General features: G+C 48.7%; 1 protein-coding gene across 1 annotated transcript in view; it reads right to left on the bottom strand.

The window, feature by feature from the left end:
* The window catches only part of LOC131286975 (GATA-binding factor C), an 87,464-nt gene that overhangs the window by 31,879 nt on the left and 30,624 nt on the right, over positions 1 to 24,961 (bottom strand). Inside the window, exons 2-4 of the mRNA XM_058315986.1 lie at positions 16,376 to 16,689; positions 16,219 to 16,315; positions 1,642 to 1,787 (exon numbers count right to left, since the gene is read on the bottom strand). Coding sequence (XP_058171969.1) covers positions 1,642 to 1,787; positions 16,219 to 16,315; positions 16,376 to 16,689 — 557 coding nt within the window. The remainder of the gene's footprint in view (positions 1 to 1,641; positions 1,788 to 16,218; positions 16,316 to 16,375; positions 16,690 to 24,961) is intronic.

Genomic DNA, 24,961 nt, shown 5'->3' with positions numbered 1-24,961 from the left:
ACGTGCACCGAGTCGAGAACATCGGACGGACAATAATCGGACAACACGCCTTTCGATCGGGCATGCGGAAAACACCATTAAGTAAAAGTCAAACTGCCGCGCGCAAAAGAAAGCAAAAGTAATGCGAAATGCCAGCACGGGACGACGGGTATCGTCTAGAACTGGGAAACTGAACAGAAGGAAGGAGAGTAGTGCAAGAGTTTTCTTGGAAAGTGGGCTAAACCTCGTTAAAATTGAAACCAATATTGATACGCACGTTCTGGTCGAATCCGTTCCGGGACCGCATTGAATTAACGATACGAAAGATTCAGGGTCGCCGCTCATAAGAGACTCCTTTCTGTCGGTACTTGTAAGTTCCCACGGAATAAAAGGTCCTTGCGATGCTACCTCACTTTCCCGGTGGGTCGATGACCGCTGTAGGATTATGATTATTATTTAAATTTACGCACGGCGTGTTTTCGGGTGTTCTAACTGGCTTGCGATCGGTATCGATCAACCCAATTAGCAGCAGTACAAACAGAACACTTGTCACCATCTTCGGTTATTTTTCGCGGTTGGCAACATTCCTCCACCACCCCTGTTCGGCCGGTCGTAGGACCAGTGAAGAAAAAATAAAATAAAGCTAATAAAACATCCACCGAAGAAATATTAAGAAAGGAAAATAAAACGATCCTGCCGACAATCAAGATCATCTTGACCGATCTCGCGCTTCTCTGCGCATCCCTTTCCCACCTTCAAGCCGTGTTTGGTTGGCTACCGAAGTCAGTGGATGCCACCCCAAAACCGATCCTCCACATCGCGTCATCCGTAAGACGCGAAGGATCTCGGCCGTCGGAAAACGAGATGCAAAAATTATCTTGTCGTTTTGATGATACTCATCGATATTGCTACTTACAATTAAAAATTATCATAAATATAGCGTGTTTATGAACAGCGAGCAGCGTGCTCTTTCGCGCTCATCGTGGGTTTTGGGGCTTTATCTTACTTTTGTCTCACGCACCAGCTCGTCGTACATTCTTCCCCCGGGATCGAAAGTGATCAACGGCGCTGATGGACTGGACTTGCGCCGTTCGCTTGTGAGGCTGATAGAAATATACCCAACAATTGGAGGAATTGCTGGCCCGGCTCTCTTGAGCCCCAGCTCAGCGGGCGGTCTTACCGAAGGAGGGAGGGCATATCAATGTTGGAGATAAAAATTTTGATTGACACGTCGATACCGAAGTGGTGTGTGAACGTGTGAAAAATCAACCAAATGCTGGTCGCTGCAACAGTAGATGATGATCGTTTGAGGCTTGAAACGACACTCGTTAGACCTTCGTCCGGGAATGCATATTAAATAGGAGTTTATGTTTTCGTGTGTGTGTGTGTAAAAATGACCGCATTCGCTTGGTTGTGCGAATGAAGTAATCGTATCCCGCAAGCCACATTTATGGGCTCGTAAAATCATATTTTATTGTACGGCAGTTATTTTTCAGAACGGATTTTCTGTTCCGAATGAATAACTTGCTGGTATTTGATCACTAACCAGCTCGAATCATAAGACACTTGTTTTACCGATTGCTAACAAGCTCGCCAAACGCAACGCATCTATAACAACCGTCGGACATGGATACACTTCTCGGATAGGATACTTACGCTAACCAGTCTTCGTTTCGGTTTGATCAGGGGTCGATTCTGGCCGTTCATTTTGTAGTAGAGTCCGCAGGCGTTACACAAGTAGTGGCCGGTACCGTCCCGTCGCCATAGAGGCGTCGACGTTGCACCACAGTTGACACATTCTCGGCCCTCTGGAATGGGAAGCAAAGGGAAGGGAAAAATAAATAGAATGCAGAGTGGAAAAACAATATAACAATATCAATCTTATCGACCCGGTTCTAGTCGTCGGCGGGTGATGAATTTCCTTCCCGTTTTCTTCCTAGTCAAAACTCAATCCCTTCCACGATGGCGTTATACCACCTTCTTACCAGGAAATGTGGTGAAAATACCTGCGACGAGAAAAGAAAACCAGAATGGAAAAACATCATGCCCCACGCGTTAAACAACAAGGTCACTTAATTGAAGGGCATTTTTCACCGTTCCTTCCTCAACGTTTTGGCCCGAAGCTAAACATGACTATTGATATTAATTAAATTAGTTCGGCAGCAACATTAATTTCAATTTGACGTTGATAAATTAGGGAATGAAACCACGGACATTTATTCGTAAGTGTGTGTGTGTGTCTGTGCTCGTTTGTTTCCCTCGCTGGAGCCTCTTTGCGACATTTCTCTGTGCTGGCGTTTGAAGAGCCAACGACAAAAGATGAAAAACGCTAGAAATATGTCTCCAAAACATTCCGAAGCTCGAAACGCGCGAGGGCGGAAATAGAAGGCGCTGACGATGAATGGGCAAGGTGGCCGAAGACAAGACACGCAGGACGCCAATGAACGAGAATGAGGCGCGGATCGAAAAAGAGTATCGGGGAAGCGTTTTTTGTTTCCGTTCGGTTTGGGGTTTGTTAACGCTACCCTCGACCAGACACGACAAGGACGAACGAGCCCCGGATAGTGTTGCTTTGGGTTTGGTTATTTTGGTTCGTCTAGCGTTCAACCCTCCCAAGCAAAGCTCGATCCATCGATCGCTCGGGAGAGGTTTTCCCACATCCCATGGGCCCGGCTGGAGTTACTTCAACACTCCGATAGTTCGCGGGAAGGAAGAGAGAGAGTTAGTCAGCGTGTTTGGTGCCTTCTGCCCACTATCAAATATTAGTTAACCGTTTAACAAGTTATGGAATAAATTAGTCTCGATTTCGCTTTCGACAGTTCAACAAACACACACTCACACACACATCGATTGCGCATTCGATCCGAGTGACGTCCTCCGCGAGGTACGACGGCTTCCGCTGGTATCATTCGCACGCCATCCAGCGCGACCCGGGGTTTGTGTCCTCCCTCCTTCCCCTCCTCCCGCCAGCTCTCCCCTCACCACCCAGCGAACCAGCCGTGGTTCTCGGGGGGGGCAGGTTAATTTTATTCAGAGAGAACAACATTTTTACTTCGATATTTATGTGATTTTTTTTTTCCGTGGCCAAAGGCGGAAACGAGGGGCAGAGGAGGGGTCGCGCTCCGGTTGGCTTTTAAGTATCTTGTTCTTGTTAATTTTTATAAGACATTGTTTGTTTCTTCCCGGGGCTCTCCCGGTCGCCATGGCACGGCATGGTAGCCGGTTTTCGATGGGACAGGAATCTATTAAGCGGAATGTTATTTCCCCGATCATTGGCTACCCTCGGCTTTCGGGGTGGTAGGTTGTTCGATTTTGGTTTCGTTTTTTTTTTTTTGTTTTGGGCTGAACGTGTTCCCGGTGTTGACATTTGATTTTTTTTCCCAGCCGCGTGTGAGCATAGGTTACCTTTGTTTTTTGTTTTGATTTCAATTTCCCACAGCGAACCAGAAGTCACACGACGGCTTCTTCCTACACCCGATGCAAAATCTTGCCAAAAATTCAGTGAGACTTTTGCGTTCTTCCACCCTCCAAAAACGGTCAGCGTATCGTCCACCGCCGGGAGTGACGATGATCTACCCACGTGCATTTCTCTCTCCGCGTTCTGCGCTATCCGATTTCGCTTCCCATCGTTAAGGACGCGGCGGCTGACCTTGGGTCGAACCGGGGTGGGAACGGAAACGGAATCGATTCCTTTTAATAATCATCATCCATAACATCATAATCACCGGTATGTGCCATATATCATCCCACCGCAGCGGTCTCCACTCGTAGACGGGGGCTCCCTATTAGCGGCGGGCGAACCCCCCATGGGAACTAATTGGGATCCCGTGGGTCCCGAACGCCTTGATAAATTGCGAATGGAGAAGCAGCAAGCAAACCCCTGCCCGCCCGGGGAAGGGAAGCGTTCGGGTGTAATATCAGGTGCAGAATAGGCGATCGGTCCCGACTCTCGGTAACGGTTCCGTTACGCGAAACAGCCGGGATTGAAGATGCACACCGCTTCGGGACCTTCATTAGGCCATCCGGAGTGGAACCTTAATTTTTCCTCCGCGCGGTTTTGTCTCCGGGATGGGTGAACAAAGTAGGGCTAATAGGACGGGAAGCGGGGTGAAATATTTCACCGCTCAGGAGCGGACAAAATTATGAACCTTATTAGCCTCGCCGATATAAATAGTGCTTCCATGTTCGTTCCGTCCGCTTGGGGGACGACAGACTTTAACCGGCTTAATTTGGGCGCCGAAAGCTTAACCAATTTGTTAGGAGTTTATTTAACGGTTTGTGATGTCACCGGGACCGGAAGCGCGTCGTAAAGTGATCGGTGTTATTCAATTCGTGCATGTTGTGTGCCAAAAACTGGTCAAGGTATTCGCAAAACGACTTTTTTAAATATTCGTTTTATTCACCTTCGTTCATGGTTAAAAGTGTTTATTTTTGTGCTTTGGCTGTCACTTGAAAACCGTTCATAAAATCAATCTCAAAACGAACAAGTTGGCCAAACGAAGTGTGTTCCAGGAACAGAAGCTGCGAGGAACAAACCTGAACCATCTTCTCGATCTCATTGATTCCACACAAAAGGTGTGTGTTAAAACCTCCGAAAATAGCCTGTTTGTTGAACGGAAAATCGTCTATCCATAAATCGCGCTGTCTATTGGGCAGTTTTGTCTTTCTACTTTTCGTTCGCACCGGACCGGCCAGATCGAATGCTGCCCAATTATGCTATGCTACGAAATAGGATCGTTGTGTTTTGGGAGACCTGCGGAGAGGCTGGAGCAGAGACGATCGTCATTTTTCACCCGCTTCTGGAACCCTACCGGAGGCGTACATATTTTCGGTAGCGATGATATAAATTAAAAATTTTATTCATTTATATTTCGAAGCTTTCCGTCGGCTGCCCCTCCCCACCCCTGTCGCGCGGGTCGCTTCACTCCCCGTGGGGAGACACACTCGTCCCAGGATTCCCGTTCGCTGAGGATGGCTTTTCCTCCCGTTTTTTTTTTTGATCGTTATGTTTTTTGACCCTTTTGTTTGGTTGTTCGCTTCTGTTTCTGAGAAAAAATAAACCACCAGAAATAGACCGTAAGGTATCAGGCTAACGGCCGGGGCAGATGATCACGGTTCTGGATGATCTTGCTTCACCACAACGACGACAACGAGTGAATCGTCGTTCGAGTGGCAAGGGTTTTCCATGGTTCGACGCGAAGACGCTGCCCAAAAACGCCATCCGAACGACAAAACGTTGCTGGCCAACAGCCCAAAAGCTGCTGCAGCGCAGTGTTGCTGCCCGGTGACCGATAATAAATCAGTTACTTAATGATCTTTCCTAAATAAATCGCTACGCCAGTGCGCTGCCACCGTGCGTTGTCCGTTGGGGTTTTGAAAGGACTCGCAGGCAAAAGGGCGCAGGAGTAGAAGTAGAACGGCGAATGGGAGAACTCCTGCTCGACGTACGACGCGAGAGGATCGTTGTCGTTTCTCGGTGGTACTCGTGTTGCGCCACCGCGACCCTTCTCGGTTGGGATTACGCCGTGTTTATCCACAGCCAGAGGCTCGAGGAAAAGGCTTGACGGAGGAAACTGTCGTCGTCTTGAGCCCGGGGAGGTGTTCCCAATTCGATCCGGAAGGGGTTTTGCGACCACTGGGCAGGAGGGAGCCGTCCGATTGACTAATGTTTTGTTTAACTCGTATAAACAATGTGTCGAGGACAAGTTACAGGTATTTAAACATTCCGTTTTTCCATCTCCTTGCCAACACCGATCGTCTTCCGATCGCCGCAGGTGAGATGGGAACTCGGCAAATGGCGTGGCGTGAGCGGGGTGGGTCCTCTCGATTTCAATCCTCGCCTGGGACGGGCAGGTAAGCCCATCTCGGACAGGGACAAGATAAGAAGAAGGAACGAAACGATCCGAAAATCCCAACGAGCTGCAGAAACGATCGGAGACGTTGCCGTTCGGAGTGTTCTGCGCTTGCGAGATCTAAATTATGGGAAAAATCCTACCGTGAAGGTACTTCTTGCCCGGTTTCCGTTGCATCTCCGATCGTTGGTTTGCTACTCGATCTACAGTTCTACTTGCGGAAAACATTTGGTCCTACTTGTCTTCAAGATCGTTTTTTTTTCCTAAGTTTCCTTAGTTCTGCCCCTGCAATAAAACCATTGCGAACGTAGGCAAGGGCGAGCCGAACGGTGCACAACCGTGCGGTGAAAGGACAGATTTTCCGCATTCATGCACCTTGTACAGCATCGGCTGCGGAATGCGGGAAACTTGCGAAGTACACTAGTTTTGCCGTTAGAAACACATAATAAACTTGTTCTCTTGATGGTTGTTGTGGCGTGTGTTGTGACATTTCCTAGTGACGTTTACTAGTCTGCTGTAAGGTGTTTGTTTCTTTATTTACTTCTATAGTGTTAATTTACCATCTTCAATCGTTGAGATAAATGTGGAAGCGTCTATTTTTCCTAACATTTTGTGCCAACGATATGACAACTGAAAGGAATGTTTGGTGGTACAATTCAATCTAGCTAATCGATGCCATGGGAAACGAAAACAACTGAAATTAGCTACCTCGTGCTACCTTCCTTCAATCGCCATCCGGCGGACGTCCTTGGCAGTGAACTCGTGCGTTAATTTTATGCAAAACTCTTAATTAGCTGCACCACCTCGCAGGCAAGCGCGTTAACCGGGCCGAGCGTTCTGTGCTGCATGCAATATGGCACGCGGCCGCGACTCAGACAACCCACCCCAGTTTGATGAGTTAATTCTCGGCTAATCAAGCGGATCAATGTTCCGTTTAACCGGCGAGTGACGTAGCGTAACGACGTTTCGACTTCAAAACGGGCCTCACCGAGGTGATGGCATAATTCTGGTGATTTTTGGAAGGTCAAAGCGCCGGTGCATAATCTGCACACCGAGCTATGCAAGTTGGCCAGCGTATGACACTCCTCCGCCCGGGTTGTGGGTTGAATTGTTTCGGAACGATTATCAAACAGGTGCTCCCATGACCTTCGCCCGCGAACGCACGCGAAAGTAGCTTCCCGGTTGGGGTTGGGGTTGGCGTTGGCGAAGGTTTACGATCACCTCGCATTCACGCACGTGTGGTTGGGTTCTTTTTTTTATGGAGCACGGGAAGCAAAAAACCACACACAACTCGAGCGCTAGAGCCCGAAACCGAAACGCAAAGGCCAACTTTTTGGTGGCAGTATGACACGCGAACACGCAGTACGAACCGGCGAAATGTTTTATTTCAGGCACGAGGATGAATAATTTTCCCCCCGCGTTCGGTTTTATATGCTTCACCGTAAGGGTTTTCATGCGTTTTTTAACACTTGCGCCGTGGCACAGTATTTTGTGGTCCATTTGGTTTTCCTTTTCTTTCGCTCGGTCTAGGTTGAGGTGCAGGTGCTTGCGAACGTATCATGTATCGCACTTTGATTAATTATAATGTACTAAAGAGAGCTCTAAACAGCTCCCATAAAACAACAGTAATGAATGGTTATTGCATGGATCGTGGTTTGATAAGATTGTTTCGAGTTTGCATACGGCGGTTATGAGTTTTAATCGATCAACAAACAAACGACGACTGAAACAATCACTTCTACAATGGTTATTTGCGTTGGAAGGCAAACACACACACGGCTTCCAAGTAAGACATAGACACGCTGTGTAGTGGTGAGAAACAAAAGCATACACAACAATATTAATATTAAAGAAAACGATCAACATAAAATCATTCTAAGGCGGTGAATAAAATGAACAGAAGAAAAAGAAACAAAGCAAAGCTCGCCTAACCGAGTTTCCCTGGGGAAAGGTACCTTTCCTCGGAGCGCCAGGATCGCAGGTAAAGCCACAAGGTGCCATAAGGAATTGTCATCCGAATGGCACTTGTGTTGCTGGAGAGTTTCTTGCGTAGAACGCGTCCTTGTCCTGGCTTGCACAAAGCGACACTTGTGTGCCTTTATTTTATTTTTTTTCATCTCTCAGGAATCTTTTAGTTAAATTTATTGCGCAATAAATTTGACCTTTTTTTCTCGTTTATGTTCCTCAAGTTGCATGTTTGTTTCCCCCGCGCCCCTGTGGGTTCCATTTTCCCTCTTTCTCCACTTGCTTCTCAAATTTTTATTCCTTGCCTTATGCCCTGGCCGACCTGTGTTCGTGGGTTGTAGCATCGTCCCACGAATTTTCCTTTCTTCTGGTGCAACATAAGGGGTACAGTATGCTCTTCTCGGTGAGCATATCTCCCACGATTTCTTCGCTTTCGTCCCCGGTGCGGAATCTCGTGTACCTTTCCTTGTTGTACGATATCTTTCAAGCACACAAGACGTACACTCGAGCCGTTCGGTGTGTGTATGTGTCCACTTCTAAACCAATTACTTCGCATCGGACAGTGTGAAGGGTTCACCGTGGTCCAGATTCTCCGGTGCGGCCACGGTGGCTGCCATAAACAACCGATCACCTGGGCGAAAAACCCTTGGCCAGCGCTAACAAGCAGTCCGAGGTTCTGGTGACTCCTGCACGTTCGATCGTACGTATCGTTGGATGAAGTGCGAGGGAGCTTAAAACAAAACCCAAAAGAACGGACCCCGAAATCCGATGGCAACATTTAAGAAGACAAAAGAAAAAGGAAAACAGACAACCCAAAAGCCTGCAGCAGCTTCGTGATGCGTTGATTTTGTTTTGTCTCTTGCTCGTTAGATGCTACCCAAAACAAATTCTTAGACTCGCTTCCTTCGGAGGCCACCTCCCAGCACGCAGGGCACGACAATGCGGGAGTGTAACGGCAAAACAAGGGGACAAGCGAACGACAGCGCCGAAAATTCCCAAAACTGTCACACCGTGGAAAATATATGGATTTTAGGAATCCGTTTTCCTTCTGTCGTTCCACCCCGAATCCTTTTTCTCGTGAACGAACGCTTTTGGTGGAAGACGATGGTGACGATGGTCGATGATGATGCTGGTGAGAGCACGCAGGTCTACGGCCAAGAGGACGAACCGTCCGCCGGTGCCAATAGGTTAGGTAGAAGTAGTTCAGCACCTCACAGGCGCATATGTTTGTTTAGATTTATGCTGTTCTCTTCAGGTTCCCGCTCTCGGTCTCGTCGTTTTGCTGCTCCTTTTCCCGAAACTTTTCGCACCGTCAGCATTTGGGTTTCCGAAACTCAGGTGGCTAATTGGACCGAGCTCGGGAGCGAGAAGAATCTCTTCAGGCCCAAAGGAGACGGGAAGCGAGCCACACTCGAACGGGGCGCCAGCATAAATAATTTCAACAAAACAGTCCCAACGAACGGCTTGACAGTTGGTTGACGCCTGAAACCGTTTCTTTCCAGGATCAGCTCCTTCCGGCCAATATTCTGTTTATAACATTCTGTTAAAACCTATCGGAAAACCCACCGAGGAAACAACTTTGTGGATAACTTTTCCACGGCTATCGGTTTACGTACACTAAACTCCTCTTATGTTGCAATATCCTAAAATGTCACGTCTGCGAGGCATATAGACGGGGTCGTCGTTCAAACGGGGGTATTGTAAATAATTGCAATTTTCCTCCGCACCCGAGTTCCCAGTTTTCGCAAACGTGCTTTTCAGCCCAAGTGGCTTTTTAATTAACTTCCCAAACTGGATCGAGTGATGGCGGGGGACGATGAGCAAGCGACGAACCCGCTCGAAATATGAAAACAATCACCACAAACAACAGAGCGTCCCGTGTGCTCGTACATAAGCACCATGTTTGTTCCTGTGCCTCACACTCTGTAAAATATGCTCTTCACGTCGAGAGGCCACTATGCTGCCCGCCCGGACCAGCTTTTATTATGCTCTCGATGGTGCTTCATCCGCTCTGCCCTGTGACATCATTTGCCAACATTGGTTGGTGAACCTTCCGAACTAGGCGCTACTAGCTTCAGTGCATCATGCACTCACACTATGTGTGTAGTAGTATTTTTCCAACCCCAAACTCACGGCATTATGCCAGCCGAAGGCGAACGGAAAAAAAAGACCGCTACAAAAACGCTACATGTGTTAAACGAAACGCCACTTCCGCCCCACGGTTTCGATTCTGCCCTTGCTCATGCTACCCCTTCGCGCCCTCCCTGAGGGCCAACCCGGTTGCGGGGACGGGATCGATTCGATGCGGGGAGGCGGTACTCCCATTGCGGCGAACTGTTTTTCAACAATTAACTTCGTGTTCAAGTTTGAATTTCCTATTATGAATGTGTGAACGTGCACGCTGATGACGGTGATGGTCTTAACCGTGAAAATGCAACCGCACGGTTTCCCGTACCCCGTACCTCAGCTCACCTCCCTCCGCGAGTCAGCGGATTCGCCAATGGAGCATTGAGATTTAATTTATGGTTGTGAGAGAGTTAGCTACCCTCCACCACCACCACCCCTCAGTAAACCACCCTACGCAATCTTTCAAAGCGGTTTCGTTGTTGTGCTACACTGACTCAAGTTCCCGTACATAGGTTAAGATGCTTGTGAGGTTGTGAGTGCTCGTGTGGATGTACTAGATTTTTTCTCCTCCTTTCTTTTCTGATCTCCAACCCCCCTCTCCTTCCTCCTGCTGGATTTCTGTGCACCTTGCGTTCGCCGCATCTCAGCGCGTGTGCCCGGCAACTCTCATCTTAATTTATGCGAAACTTCAATTGCTTCCAAACGTGAGTGTGCAGGTTGCCTCGGATGCTTCACAGATGGGCGCTTGTTTTTCACCCTCTGCCACCTCTCTCGCTCTATCTTTTTATGAGTCTTTAGGGACACTATTACTTCGCCTGGGTAGTGTATCCTCTTGTAGCCGAGGCCGGGGAGCGAGTGCAATTCGGTCTCGTGCACTTCGAGTCCGGCGAGGCGGTAGCAAACAATTTTGTAGATTTTGTTGCCCCAACAACAACGTGAACGCGGGGCCCCAGTTTGGTGGTGACGCAGCGAGCCGGAACGGCGGCTTCTTTGCTTTGGCGCGGCAGGGTTTGATTGGGCGTTAAGGTTAAGAGTGTGTTTCTTTTTCCTATTGCCGTTCTAAGCGGACTTTGATATGATTACATTTTCCGGCCACTGGCCACTCGAGTTTACCGTCCAGTTCAAAGGCTATACTCCTCGATGACGTGAGTGCGATCAAGCGAGTCTCAAAACGCGCAACGATCTACGTCCATCACGATCGATTTGCTCTACGGATTTATTGATTCACAAGTTCTTTTTACATAAGTATACATTGTGAATAAATCAAGAAGTCTCTCAACCGTCTAGTGCGAAGGGTAATATAAAACAAAACTGTACAACCGTCCGGATTGTGCAAGCCAACGCTACCTCACGTGAGTCATCGCCTTTCGTCCGGTAAAAGTTGGGCACCCCTTCGTAAGGTGACTTGATAAATGAGCTTTACAGGCACAAAATGTTAACTCTACCTGAACCGCAAATGACCAACTTCCCCTGACAAAAACCACCGCCAAATGTGGCGCAACATTTTGGTGCAACGAAGATGCAAACGTACCGACCGGGGTCTTATGCAAAGGCAAAACAAAAACCCATTTCTGTCTGCACCCATTTCTGCAGCGTTATCGAGCCGAGTGCATCGCAAAGTCTTGAGGTCCCGCTGCCCGGGAAATACACTTGACCAACGCGCAACGGCTCGGTGCACCGGTGGTTCGAAATTATAAAATCACATAAATCTAGTTTATTTGTGTACCGACCACATTGCGGAGGGTGCTTCTGCCATTCTGCAAGTTCTCATTAACATTCGCCTGCCTCCGAGTGCCCGGGAGTGCCTCCCGGAAGCGGAGGAGACCGAGTGTACCGAGTGGCTTGCTTTGTGGTACGTAATTCTTCACTAGGAGAAGCAGGTTCAAGTATGGAAGCAGTTGGCGAAAAGGATTCCGGTGCGTTTCCACCTGACCTATTTTGAAATTCCCCACAAAAGTCAAGGGTGGGTTCAGTTATAGTGATCAGGAGCGTGTCTCAAGTTTGTGTATCAAATCTCGGGAACTCTGGCTCTCTTTAATTAACGCCTAACGCCCTGCCTTCAAACTCTACCAAACAATTCGCAAACTACCGGTTTTCACCCGGATGCCCCGAAACTACGCGATGACATAATCCCAAACGGCTCCAACGAACTTTCGACCGTCTTCCAGCGAGTGGTTCCAAGAATACTAAACCCAACGCGCTTCTGGAGCTGCCGAAATTCGTTGACCTCATTAAAAGCCGGAGAAATCAAACCCTTGGAAGCTCTCGACAGCTCCAGCGCTACCGTGCGTGTATAGCCATGATGTGTTTTGTTTAGGATGTGGTGCTTTTTTCCTATTTCTTCTAGACCAAAATAGACACTGCAAAAGGCTTCAGTCCGCTGAGGCCGCGTCAAAGCCAGAAAGCCGCCAGTGTAGGCAGTGACTGGCGGCAAAACCCCGCTGGCAAAGTGTACTCGACGCGACTCAGAGTGTGTCCTTGAGCGAACGTGCAAGTGGCAACTCTTGGCTACCAGTCTTCTTGGATCAACGGGTTCCTACCATGGCTAAGAGTTCGTGGCTATGGCGCGAAGAAGAGACCTCCGAAAACGGCCGAAGGAACAAGTCCTCAAGAGTCCCGGTGTGTGTGTGTCTATGTGCACTTGGTGTGTTTAAGATCATTCTCTTTACGCCTTCTTACAACCGTTTGGCTTCTCTTTCCTCTTCCACTGTGCCCATTCGCTTTATGAGTTCCGAAAAGTCGGACATCAAAGATCAAATCAATCGTCAGCCGTTACACAATCCGCTTCCACCTTCCACGCCGGGTCTATCCCTCGGGGAGGATGATTCCAGCGACTCACACGTCGATTTGCGGTGGCAGGTGGCTAACCCCGATACCTGCCATTGGTTCTACCAACAGTTGGCCAACTCTCTTCCTAGCATAGCGTTAACGTTAGAAACTCTTAAGTGGTCCTAATAAATTGCGCTTGCCGAAAAGTTCAAATCACGCGCCAGGAACGTGCCTTTTGCGTACGCGAAACCTTTGGCCACCCCATCGCTTCACCCCCCGCCAGTTCCGTGGCCGGTCCTTGGCGGGGTGTGGTCAACTAGAACCACCCGGTGGCCAACCGATGGTCCGCTACCGCTTTATTGTTTTACGAGCGTGTTCCATTAACGTTGCCGCTCTAAATCAAATCGCGCACACTTTCTGGAGGTTCCCGTTGGGGCTGTGGCGTGATTGATGCGCGCCGAGAGAAGATGCCAAACATTCTAATGGTGGCCGGGCCAGAGCCGGGGCTGTGTGTGTGTGTGCACCGTGTTTGTGTGCCAGTGCAGTTATTGCTTTTTGTGGCGAGTTCTCCGCGGTCCGCAGGCGGCCATTACTGGGTACCGTTTATTATTGGATGCCATATAACCTCGCAGCAAGAACAATAGAATGCGAATAACATACACACACACACACGCACGCACACACCTACACATACGGGGTACACTTTCGATTGAGCCAGTAAACGAGCGAATGCGCGAAGGGCATTATGCACCTTCCGAACGAGGAAGGGAATGCAATAAATAATGTGTTGCTTATATAACAGCGACCAACGCCACTGAACTGAAATGCGCCAAACGTAACGCCCGGCCTCAGCTCCCCCGGCACTCTGCCCCTTTGTCAGATGGAATGGCGATGGAATAAAATAGCCTATTTTCCTATTTCGTGCAAAATCTTTTATTTGAAACATATTTATTTTGAAATTATTATAAACATGAAATCAAACGATGGAATTATTGACTTCATTTACGAGATCTTAGAAGTCAATTGGAGCAAGACCTTAAACCTCTTACCTTCAACGTAAAATGGAGCTAAATCTAAGCCTTTTGTTCACCGAAGATTAGGCTCGGGAAAACAGTTGTCAGTACCTCTGGTGGAACTTTATCTTCCCATTCAACGCGCACGGGTGGCCATTTGTTTGTTTAATTATATAAAACTCTTTGCCCATTTTGAGCCTGAATGCCTGAACCTGAACCCATTCAACATGGGGCCAATAAAATCCTCTGGAAAAAAGGCAACTGCAACATCAGGAAAGCATGTTAATGGATATACACACACACGCTTACCCGAAAAAGAAAATGTCTACAAATTCATTTTGTACCAAAGAAAACTGCTGCCCTGTCCGTTAGTGCGTTCCACATTTTTTTTTTTATGGAGAGGGGAGGGGGAGGAGGGGTTTCTGTAATGTGCCCTCCATTTGTTGGTCTTTCTTTTCCTTCCCACTTCCCTTGCTTTCGCAAATGCGCGGGCGAGTGTGTATGTTGGTTTCATTTTGTTTAATTGTGGCAATTTTTTATTACTCTGTGGAAAGGGCGGGGGTGGAAAAAACGCTGGGGTGGACCATTTTTGCCATTGTCCAGCGTTTGGTTTCCATTTTCCCCCATTGTTGTTGTGTGGTGTGGTGCAGTAGCATCACCATCCCCGGGGATGTGCGACTTCAGCTTAGGGCGAACGAATGGCTTGAAGTTGGTTGCGTTTATATTTTTTTCTTGCTCTCTCGCTCCTTAGCTCCATTTTTCAACCCACTCCCTCAGGGCCTCCCTCCTTCCTTGGCGTGGACGTCATGCGCTCCGTTGTTTTTCTTAACGTTTTTTTTTTCGTTTCCCTATTGTTGCCGGTTTTGTTGCCCTTGGTGCATAAACTCATCGGCCGCTCGCCCGCCACCCTCACCCTCCTGGGGGGGTATTTTTTCCCACCCACAGCAACGAACCAGAGGAAGGCGTCATCCGGATCGTTTGTAAAGCGTTTGCCTTCTGGAGGTAACGCATCGGTAATGAGAAGATGCAAATCGATGAGCGAGCAGGGGCGAGCGTGCACACGACGGGTCGTTGTTGCATTTTCGTTCCGTGAGCGTTTTTATTTGCTTTGCTGTTGCCTCAGAGGAAAGAGCTTGCGAGATGCCGGCAACAACGGGGCAGAAAACCCGAAAGCACCTCTCGCTAGAGAGGAAGTGTAAGCACGCGTTTCGCTGTGTTTGGTTTATGTAACTAAAACAATGCATCTGCTGCGCTTCGCGATGGCGCTTTGCATTCAATGTGCACCGCCAAGGAAGTGCACCGCGAGTTTGTTGTGGTTTCATTTTTTTTTTGCGTAAGTTATCGAGCCTAGTAACACGAGTAAAGGAACAACTACACATGTAAATAGCGAACCCGTTAAGGAAACAGCTTAGAATCGATTGCCTTGAGGAAGACGAGCACAACCCCCGGGAGAAGCAATAATAAATGCCAATAATTGTCCAGTTGGAAGGCGTTTGTTTATGTTCGCACTTTTATGGCGTTTTTCTTTTACAAATCTGATTTTGTTTTGTTTTATGCAATGAACATTTTGCATCTTTGGTATTTATAATTCTTGCCTTTCTTCTGGTGTTTATAATTCTTCCCTATGAAAGCTAAGCTTGATCTACGCACGTACATTTCGTACCACAGTTTTACGTAAAGCTTTGCGGTGTGTGCGCACACTCCCAAAAAGGACTCCTGTTTGTGGCAGAATTGTGCGGAAACATTTTACACACTGACCATCGAGACATGGTGCGTGGTGATCTAACGAAAACGCATGTTTTGTGTGCTTGGTGTTGGAGTTACATCGACACACATATTTTCACTATGAAGTGTTGTTCTTTTTTTTAACATAAAATGTTGCAATATAAAAGCACAAAAACACACCGTTTTCTTCTGCGTTGAAGAATGTTGATACCATTTAAGAGTATTATGTTTGGTGCATTGCCGCATTTTGGTGGGCATTTAGGTATTTTCTAACCACGTTTTGCTTTGCTGAACGCAAAAGTATAAAAAAACTGAAAAAGCATTTAAATGATGAAAGTAACAACGTAAACGTAAAACTATATTAAGGGAACTGAAAACGACACAAAAGCATACAACTTAGGCTAGAACGAAGGAAAACCGCCACCAACACCACCGTGTCCATATCTTACCGGCACTCGTGCGCGCTTTCGTCCGCTGCGGCTTCATGTGCGGGCTGTTCATGGCGGGGCGCGGGTTGGACTGTCCGAAGGAGGCCCCGCTGTGCTGGTGGTGGCCGTAACCGTACCCCCCCGCGTCGTACCCCCCGTACGCCGCCTGGCCTGCCCCGTCGAACAGTCCGCCGGCTCCTCCGCCTCCGCCTCCACCGCCGCCGGAAGTGTGTCCCGTCGCGTTGTTCTGGCCACCGTGCACGCCCCCGCCGTGCACTCCCCCGGCGCCGGTCGGCTGGCCGAGCCCGTTGGAGTGCTGGCCGGCACCACTGCCACCCGCCGTCCCGCTGCTGCCCGTACCTTCTCGCTGCTTTGGTTGGTTCTGGCCTCCGCTGGCACCCGCCCCGTTGCCCCCGGTCAGGCACGGCTTCACGTCCAGCCCGCAGCTGTCCGCCGTCTGGCCCTGCCCGCCCCCTCCACCACCGCCGCCTCCGCCGCCACCGCCCACACCGCCGACGGTGTTGTTCGAGCTGACCTGCGCCTGGTGCATGAACGCGTTGATCGTGGCCTGGTACTCGGCGGGCGCCGTCTGCACCGAGTCGGGCGTCGAGTCCTTGGGCGGGGTCGGCGGGAACGAGAACAGGTGCTGGCCGGCCTGGCCGCCCTGCACCTGGCTCAGCTTGTCCTGGGGGTCCTGCGGGCAGGCGAACGGGCTGCCCCACGGGTTGCCGGACGCGATCGGCTTCGGCGGGTCGCTCAGCCAGGAGAGGGGCCCGTGGAAGTGCGGCCGGCAGACTTGCGGTGAGACGTGTGACGAGGCCATCCGGGATGCTGCAAAGAAAAAAAAGAAAAGAACCGATAAGACACACCGAACATATTTTGGGGGGCAAAAGTGCAACACAACACAAAACGATTTCGAACACCGTCTTTTCCACCGTCGACGACCCCTTCCTTCCTTCCCACCCGGAACCCCCCAGCTCGCGCGTAAATTATTACCCCAACCCGGTGGAACCGAAACAGCGTCCTTTGCGCCCTCGGGCACCGTCTTTGGTCTTTGGTCGACGCAAGTGAGAGTAAGCCGATTTATGGACAACTGCCTCGATGATGCGACAGGTTCCCTAACTGGGACGTCCACCCGAACACACCGAACAGTGACTTCATTCACTCGCCACTCGCCCCAGCGTGTGACAGCGTGGAAAGTATAATTTTTCGCCATAACAGTACGGCCTAATGGGTGGAATTATGAAAAATGCTGCACCTTTCTGGGGGTCGTTTTCTCCCCGGTTTCTACGCTCCGAGCGACGCAATGGCGACGGTGCATCGGGTATTCCTCCTTTCTCGACCCACCGATGCTTCGAAGATCGGCCGTGCAGTCCACCGAGCGTCGAAGCGGGACGGAAAAAAGCCCACAGGGTTTTTGTCTTAACGGTCGGGAACGGAACGAGCAAGAAGCGATCGCGTCGGCCACTATGAGACGGTGACTCCATTGAGGCCGAGTGACCCATACATCACCACCAAGGACCGGGAGTGCCCGGAGGGAAGTTATGCGCTCAGTTTCGTTCCAATACGGCCCGTTTCTTCCTGACCTTCCTCGACAACTCCCCCCTGAGTGGCATGCAGTTTGCAAATATTTCCACTGCACCGTTCCTTCGCGCTTGTTGATCATAAACCTGCCACACACTGACAGCTTTTTGCCCCCGTCCGCCCGGCCCCTGTCAATTGGGTTTTTTTGGGCCAGAAAAACCACAGCCTCCATTTCTCCCGTAGGGGGAAATTCAAACGGATTGCGGGAGAAGGGAAAAAAAATGCAAAGAAAAGCGAAGAAAAGTCACCCCGGCCGGGTGGAGCGAAAATAGTTTGAAATAAAAATTTATGTTCAATAATAATAAATGATTATAATTATTAGCGGCGCGTACACCTTGCAAACGCGCGGCGACGTTAAAGCAGCGCTTAAAACTGAAGCGACAGACAGGCGAAAGGTTTCGCCCCGTACTCGTCGCCGATTGATCGGTAGGAAAATGTAATAAATTCCGACACCACCAACACTTTCCACGGCAGGGCGGTTGTTTCCTTTTTCTTTCTCCTCGACGCAAGTGTGCGCAATCGGTGGAACTTGTCAAAATAGAGTGATTGAAATTTATCTTACTGCCAATGCGATAGGGATCACAGTATTGCGATCCGAGGGACCCGTTACACGCACACATAAATACCACGCTAAATGAATGGAAAACTTTTCCGAAAGGGGGTTTCATTTAAATATCATAATCCACTCTACTTACAATCGGAACAACGAGAAGATATCAAAGAACCGGTACGCGTATTGATCGATCGAGGCAGAGTTTGATGTTTAAGGAAACCAAAGCGATCGCTTGTGGCTCGTGATGATCGGATTAGAGATGTTTCACGGAATGCCTCAGGTGTGTAAGTCGATAAAAGTTTAGGATGCCGTGCTTTTGTGACGGAATATGAAAAGCATAGAACGTTTCGAAAAGCAGATTGATCGGTTTGGAATGACATTTGCTGATTTTAAGGATCGTCAAAAATATTGCATGTGTTTTATAATACATTATTTTTTATTGTTAATCTATTCTTTATCATTTTTATCTTTAGTATTTTAAATCATCAATGGTTTTTTGAGCTGTTTTTTCTTTTCAAATACTCTGCGACTTTACACTCCGCCAGCAAATCAATGTTTCGTTAAATTTTATGTTGTCTTCGATTTTTGTGCCTGCTTATCGAACAAATATGCTCCCGCAAACAAATCACCTTCCTTTTTTTCCTTCCCGCTCAGTGCCGGGCAGGGGGAAAACAGGTCTGCGATTACTTCCTCAACCGTACGGCGGGTGAACCTTTCGAGGGAAAACGTGACGACCCCGGCGAAATATATCTCGTGCCCCGGGAGATGCATTTGTCGAGGAGCGGGGCTTTTCACCCAGCAAGGCCATCGCAAAACATTGCAGAAGAATACAAAAAAACAACAGACAAGCGGACTCCGATAATAATAAATAATAAATAATTATCATAATAACAATAATAATATTGCGAACCGTATGCCGTTCCCGGTCGGTAGTTGGCCCCATGCCAAGCCCAAGCCGGTCGGTTCGGTTGACGACCGGAAGGGATTCGCCCAAGATTGCCCCCGATCTTCGTGTACCACCCCCTTCCTTTCGTCCCTCAGTGACGCCTTCTTGTGTATTCTCGTATGACGGATCCGTCAAGCCGAGTCAACTTAACTCCTCGTCAGTGCGAGGTGGATTTTTATATTTCCCCTTTTCGTAACACCCCCGAACCGCGACTTGCCCCCCCCGGGTCCCCGGAAAGAAAAAGAGTAGCGCAGGATCCGTTCTACCCAAAACGACGCGCCCGGGCGTAAGAATTATGACCGATCGATCCCGGATCGACGGATGTGGATGGATGATGGAGAGTGTGCGAGATTCGTTTCGGATTCGGGCTTGCCATGCTGGAGCCGCTTGCGCCCATGTGTTGCGTTCGTTCATGTTTTCTTTCCTATTCTTTTCTTTCCTTCTCGTCCCGAACCATTTCTTGGCGTGATTCATTGATTTATGTGCGTTAAGATGATCGATCGATCGCGCGCTGGATCTGGGTGGATTAAAAGTCCGCTGGTGCTTCTGCTACCCATCCGGAGAACGTGTGACCTTATGAGTGAGTATGTGAGTATGGTTTTTAGATAGTCCTCAACGAAACATGCCTTCGGGGGCGGTTGCGCTGCAAGTAGCTCGGAATGAAAGTTGTTTTTTAATAATGCGTCGCTTCTCGATTTTCCACCAGTCGAGGTGATCGATCATCTGCGAGGGACATGTTTTCTGTTTTTTTTTGTTCCGAGGCTGTACTCTTAAAAATGCACCGGACATGCGTATGGACAATTCGTTGAAAAGGGTAAAGACCAGATAGGAAAAGAGAGAGTCCTATTCTAAAACCATGGGGAGGGTGAAAAAATGTTTAATTTATTGAACTTAGTGCTAGCTTCAAAGCACACATGCATTTGAAATAAATTCCTCAATGAAACGCTTGCATCGGGACCAACCTTGCGAACGATCAAGAAGCCCGGGCAACAGAACCTCTTTCAACCAAGAGAACCGATTCCGTTTTTCCTTCTCCGTTTTCCCTCTTTTTTCCCGCCTAGAATCACTTGCGCCGATGCGCGATACAATGCAACACATATTTTACAGCATCACATCATGTCTAACAAGCACAAACAACAATGAAATCATAAAATTTATAATGCTCACACAGCGAGCACTCCCCCCTCGTTCCTCCATCGCATGTCGAGTGTGCGATGAGCCTAGAAACGGAATGGATAAACATAACGAGTCGGACATGATGCTGCGGGATGGGGTGGTGGGTAATAGAAGAAAACAAATGATAAATACCTGTAATAACATTAATACAACGCAGTACGGACGATGGAGCGAACGGGCGCACGAGAGCACGAGCTCGAAACACGGCGGACCAACCGTCCAAAGGAGCTGAAAGTACACACAGCTCGACTCGACCAACTAGAGCCGCCCTGTCAGCGTCGTCATCGTCGTCGTGGCTCCAATCGGGGAGCCCTTCGAAAGAGTTTTCCTCGGAAATGGGAAGAGTGCGAGGGGGGGGGGGGGGGGGCAGAGTTGAGGGACATCTCTCCCCGCGCGCGCGCGCTGAAGACACTCTGATTTGATTCAGAGCACGAACGAACCATTCCCGGGGCCGTATCTCTTTTTATTCTTTTACGTTGCTGCTTTGGGAGATGCCTTTGCCACAGACTCCCTTCGGGCTTGTTAGTCTCCCCCCGAACTCCACCCCCAACGCGGACTCACACGTGTACGTGCGGGCTCGCAGTTATGATTTATCCCGCCAACAACCAACGGTCACCCATCCCCCGAGAGCTCCTTATGCTCTCGATCCTTCCGATGCTCGGGGAACACGTACTCGTACAATTTATTACTATCAGCATCCTTTGCCTTTAGACGATCAGATCATCCCCGGGGCCCGGGGGGTTAGATTTTATTTCCACGTTCCACCCGAAAAATGTTTATCATTGTTTTTTCGTCGAAACATCTGAAAGGATGGCGAGCGAAATTGGGTTACGCCACGGTTTGGGCCGAGGAGTTCAACCCTGCTACGTGCGACTGATGAAAACGACCTCCCTTCTCGTCGTCTTCTGGACGGGGTTGGTTGGTATCGCGCTTGTTAGATCGACGTCCCGATCGGAACCGGCATTGCCGTGAAATTTGCGCGATCGGGAACGGCTGCCGATACTCGGATCGCCGTGGTGATAAAGGGACTGGCCCCGTCGGAATTGTCGAGCACGCTCGGATTAGAGTGGATATGGTTGGGTATTGATTGACTCCTTGGTCGCATTGGTTCGCGTCTCATGCTTATCATTATTTTTGATTGCAATCTCCCAACGATGGTATTGTTGATGTTGGAATGCGCCTCCAAAGTCAGGATGCGTTTGAAAGATGTTCGACAAATTATGTTCGGTTTTATTACACTCGAGAAACCGTGCAGAATATGCGCCAGAACAGTCCCCGTATTGAAGGGAATTTTGCGGAAGTCCTCAATTCCATGTGGTTGGAAAATGTACAGCATGTGGCTGGTATCATCTTTCGACCGGCTGTTCAGATTTCAGCATTATCGAACAAAGAGCAACCAGTAACAAGCCGTCGAACAAAACGTTTCATCGCGTTTCGTCGCGCATCACCCCGGGGCTCCGATTTCCCGCCGAGCAGGAAGCTGCCTATGGCTGTGTTAACAGCGAACTTCTTCATCATCGCTGACCAACGGCATGACCACGAAAGGCTCTTCCACAAAGTGTCAACGATTAATTTGGAAGCGAGATCGCGGTGTCCGATCTGGATCTCGAGCCCCGGAGATCGAGGCCCCCGGATCACTTATCGCCGTATCGCGCTCGCGGGTTCGTCGCCGTAGTTCCCGGCGTTCCTATCGGCGCGATTACGATCGAAATCTATAAATCTACGCACCGTTTCGACGACGATGACGAAGGTGGAGGACACGGGGTTCGGAACCCGGGCCTTCGATTCCTTCGCTTTCCCGCGTGTATCGAGTGGCAAGACGGTGGCGTTCGGCTCACTCTCGGTCGCTCTATCCGGCGAAATTGTTTAATTAATTCAATGTTTTCTTTTTCATCCCCGTTTGCTTCGGGGGGACGTGGAGATGGATGCTTCGAGCGCGGAGTGCGCACTCATCGCGCCCGGGAGATCAGATTACGGCGGGGCGAACAAGTTGTTCTAATCGCGAGCAGTGCTGGCCCCCGGGAAACGGGTTCGGACGACGGACGCGATGAAACGTGACGTGGAGGAACCCGTGCGCCCAACGTTACGGACGCACGAGGGCAGCATTAATGTTTCTCGAAAACCGTTCCGACGAGAGTCATGGATTTCTTGGAAAAAATAATGTTCTAAAAGTGGACCAGAGCGGCAACATTTATCCGAGTCCCGGAAGGGAATGGTCTCAAAAAATTCTCTTAATTGGTGAGTGTTTTGATATTTTGATATTGTATGAACTAATGTAACTTGTTTTATTTCAAACGCCGTTAGTAAATAAATTGTATTTCCAATAAAAAAATTTGTTTTCTAGATAGTATTTAGTTTCATAAAATAAATCTTATCAAAGACAGGTGTCCGTCATAAACAAAATTCCTCAAATTTAACGCGATGAGTACCAAGCGTTTTTAGCACCATTTTTTAGCACAATCTTTTTAATTAAAATTTGTTTTAATATTTGTCAAACCCATGGTTTTCGAAGGCCAACCAAAAACTTTGCTTCCCAAATTACTTAATTTTAATATTACTATAGTTTTTATGTTCAATTTTCATTTATTTATGGTCATAAACTTTTTAGAATTAGCTGCTGCTGTCTCCCACTTTTGGATGACGTGGTACTCAACGTGTTAAAATAAAATGTTTGAAAAACACGGTAAAATTATTTTGATTGCTCATCTTTAGATCGAAGATTCTCATTTGGTCCACCGTGTGCCGATTATTTATTTCGAAAAATTGCTCAATGGACGCTCGGGAGCGCCTAGCCTTATCTCGACAGGACCGCGATTGGAAAGCGCCACCAGCGCCACCCAGAAGCCACACTCCCATACAAAGGGTCATTGAAAGAGGGGGAAAAAACTAAACCCCGAACGACCATAGCAGCTCGGCCCATGCGAATGCATTCCGGCCGATCATTAAAACATACTTTCCGCTGTATACAATGTGATCTTTGTCAAATTCCTCCAGATTGTCCGCTCGCCGAGGCGATGGTACGGTATCACTTTCGGGCCGCAACAGCAAAGACCGACGTTCACGGACCGGAGCGCAAGAAAATGGCCCCGGGATTTCGGTGTTCTGAAGCTGGCAAAAACATTGTTAACCATTCCGATCGACCAACGAGGGACCTCGTGCTGGAAAAAAAACGGTCCTCGTTCCAATCGCCGAAAGTCCGAACTGTCAAACTGTGTAAATTCAATTCATTGCCCTTCTTCAATGGTGGGAAAAGAATCAATGTTGCGGACCCTCGCAGCCGGGAGCCTTTCGTCAAGCGCAGGAAACGAGTGGATTGCATTTTGGGGGAGGCAACAGTAAGCGCAGCGACCATTCAATTCAATTGATCGGTTGAATTTTGGGGGCTTTTTGTCAGCATATCCCTTTTAAGGCTCCACGCGAACGGCCGGTGTGCGGGTAGTTGAGTAGAGCATCCGGTTTGACGAGCTCGGCAAGGATCGGAATCAACCTCCGGGGCCATGGAGTCTTACGCGCGCGGCCCGCGGGTGGACATTCAATCAATGGATTATCCCTGAAAGGCTGGGCCTTTTCTTGACGGACATCGGGGAGGGCATTGTTTGGGTCCACGTTTAACGATATGTCTCGTTTGTTCCGTCGCGGTTCGGCGGAGTAGTTCTTTTTTATTTGGCCCCACTTGAGGTCCTTCAAGCCATCCAGCAAAGGTTTTCGGTTGCCTTTCCCTTTGTTTATCTTGGTCCCTTGCGCTTTGCGCTTGCAAATGTGACGATTTTTCACCTGCAGCTGGGAGCAACCCTTCTTTCGTTTGTGGTGCGTCTGGATGGTTTTTTTCGTTCCAAAGTTCGTTTTCACTCTCCTTTCTTTACTCGGGGCCCTCGACCGGATGGTCGTCAAAGCGCCGATGCAATCCGGGCAGGGGGAAAGGGAGCTGGAATTTGAGACAAAAAGAATTACACCCCGCATTGTGTAGGGCAGCATAAAAAACGGAAGATGAGGCAACGCCAACAAAAAAAAAATGAAGGCCTCATTACCGTTGCATTTTCCCCCGCAAAATGTGCACAAAAAGGAGCTGCTTTCCAAGCAGCTGGAGCTGCATCGTTCGGGTGTGCGTTTTCCGGTCCGGTTTCGTCCGGCAAACAATATAATTGAAGCATTAAAAACGTGTAATTGACCTCGATTAGAATGCTCGGAAGGGATCAGTTGCTGTTTTTTTTTTTGTTTTGTGGTGGATCATCGGTTCGGCATCCTGTGCTTTGATTGATCACAGCCGAATCGGATGAAAGTATAAACGGGGTTGGTTTTTGGAGCGGGACTTTGATATCGATTCGACTGTTTCGAAAGCAGTGACGGCATGTTGTTTTTGATTCCAACCGAATTGATTGTTAAACGAGTGAAAATGAACGCCAGAAGCAGAGGTGATACTGAAAAACACCTGATCTTGCTCGATAAAAAAAGCTTGCCTACTTTCTTGCCTTGTTCCGCATTGTATTTTAATTAACCCATCCAATTAGATGCTACTGGAAATAGCTTCATAAGGTGCAAGGCACAGGCGTTTACGTGCCCCAGGTCCAAAAGTCCATAAACGTAGTCCAATCCCGCCGAGCCCGAGAAAGCCTGCCCATGGTATGCAGAATGCAGCAGCCACGCATCGATCAAACCTCCGATTTTACCATACGAGGAAGCATGCCACACTCCTGCTCGATCCCGCGTCCAATATGGCGCGATGCCCTTGTGCAAAAACCAAGGTGTGAAAATGGATTAATTAAGTGTTGATCACCAAAAACTGCAGCTAGCGAAGGGCAATAAAAGGAGCTAGCGATTGGAGCCTCGAACATATTATTAATTAA

This window comes from Anopheles ziemanni, chromosome 3 (assembly GCF_943734765.1).
Source record: "Anopheles ziemanni chromosome 3, idAnoZiCoDA_A2_x.2, whole genome shotgun sequence".
Classification (NCBI taxonomy): Eukaryota; Metazoa; Arthropoda; class Insecta; order Diptera; family Culicidae; genus Anopheles; species Anopheles ziemanni.
Note: the sequence above shows the minus strand (reverse complement) of the source record. Positions and strands in the feature narration are given on the sequence as shown.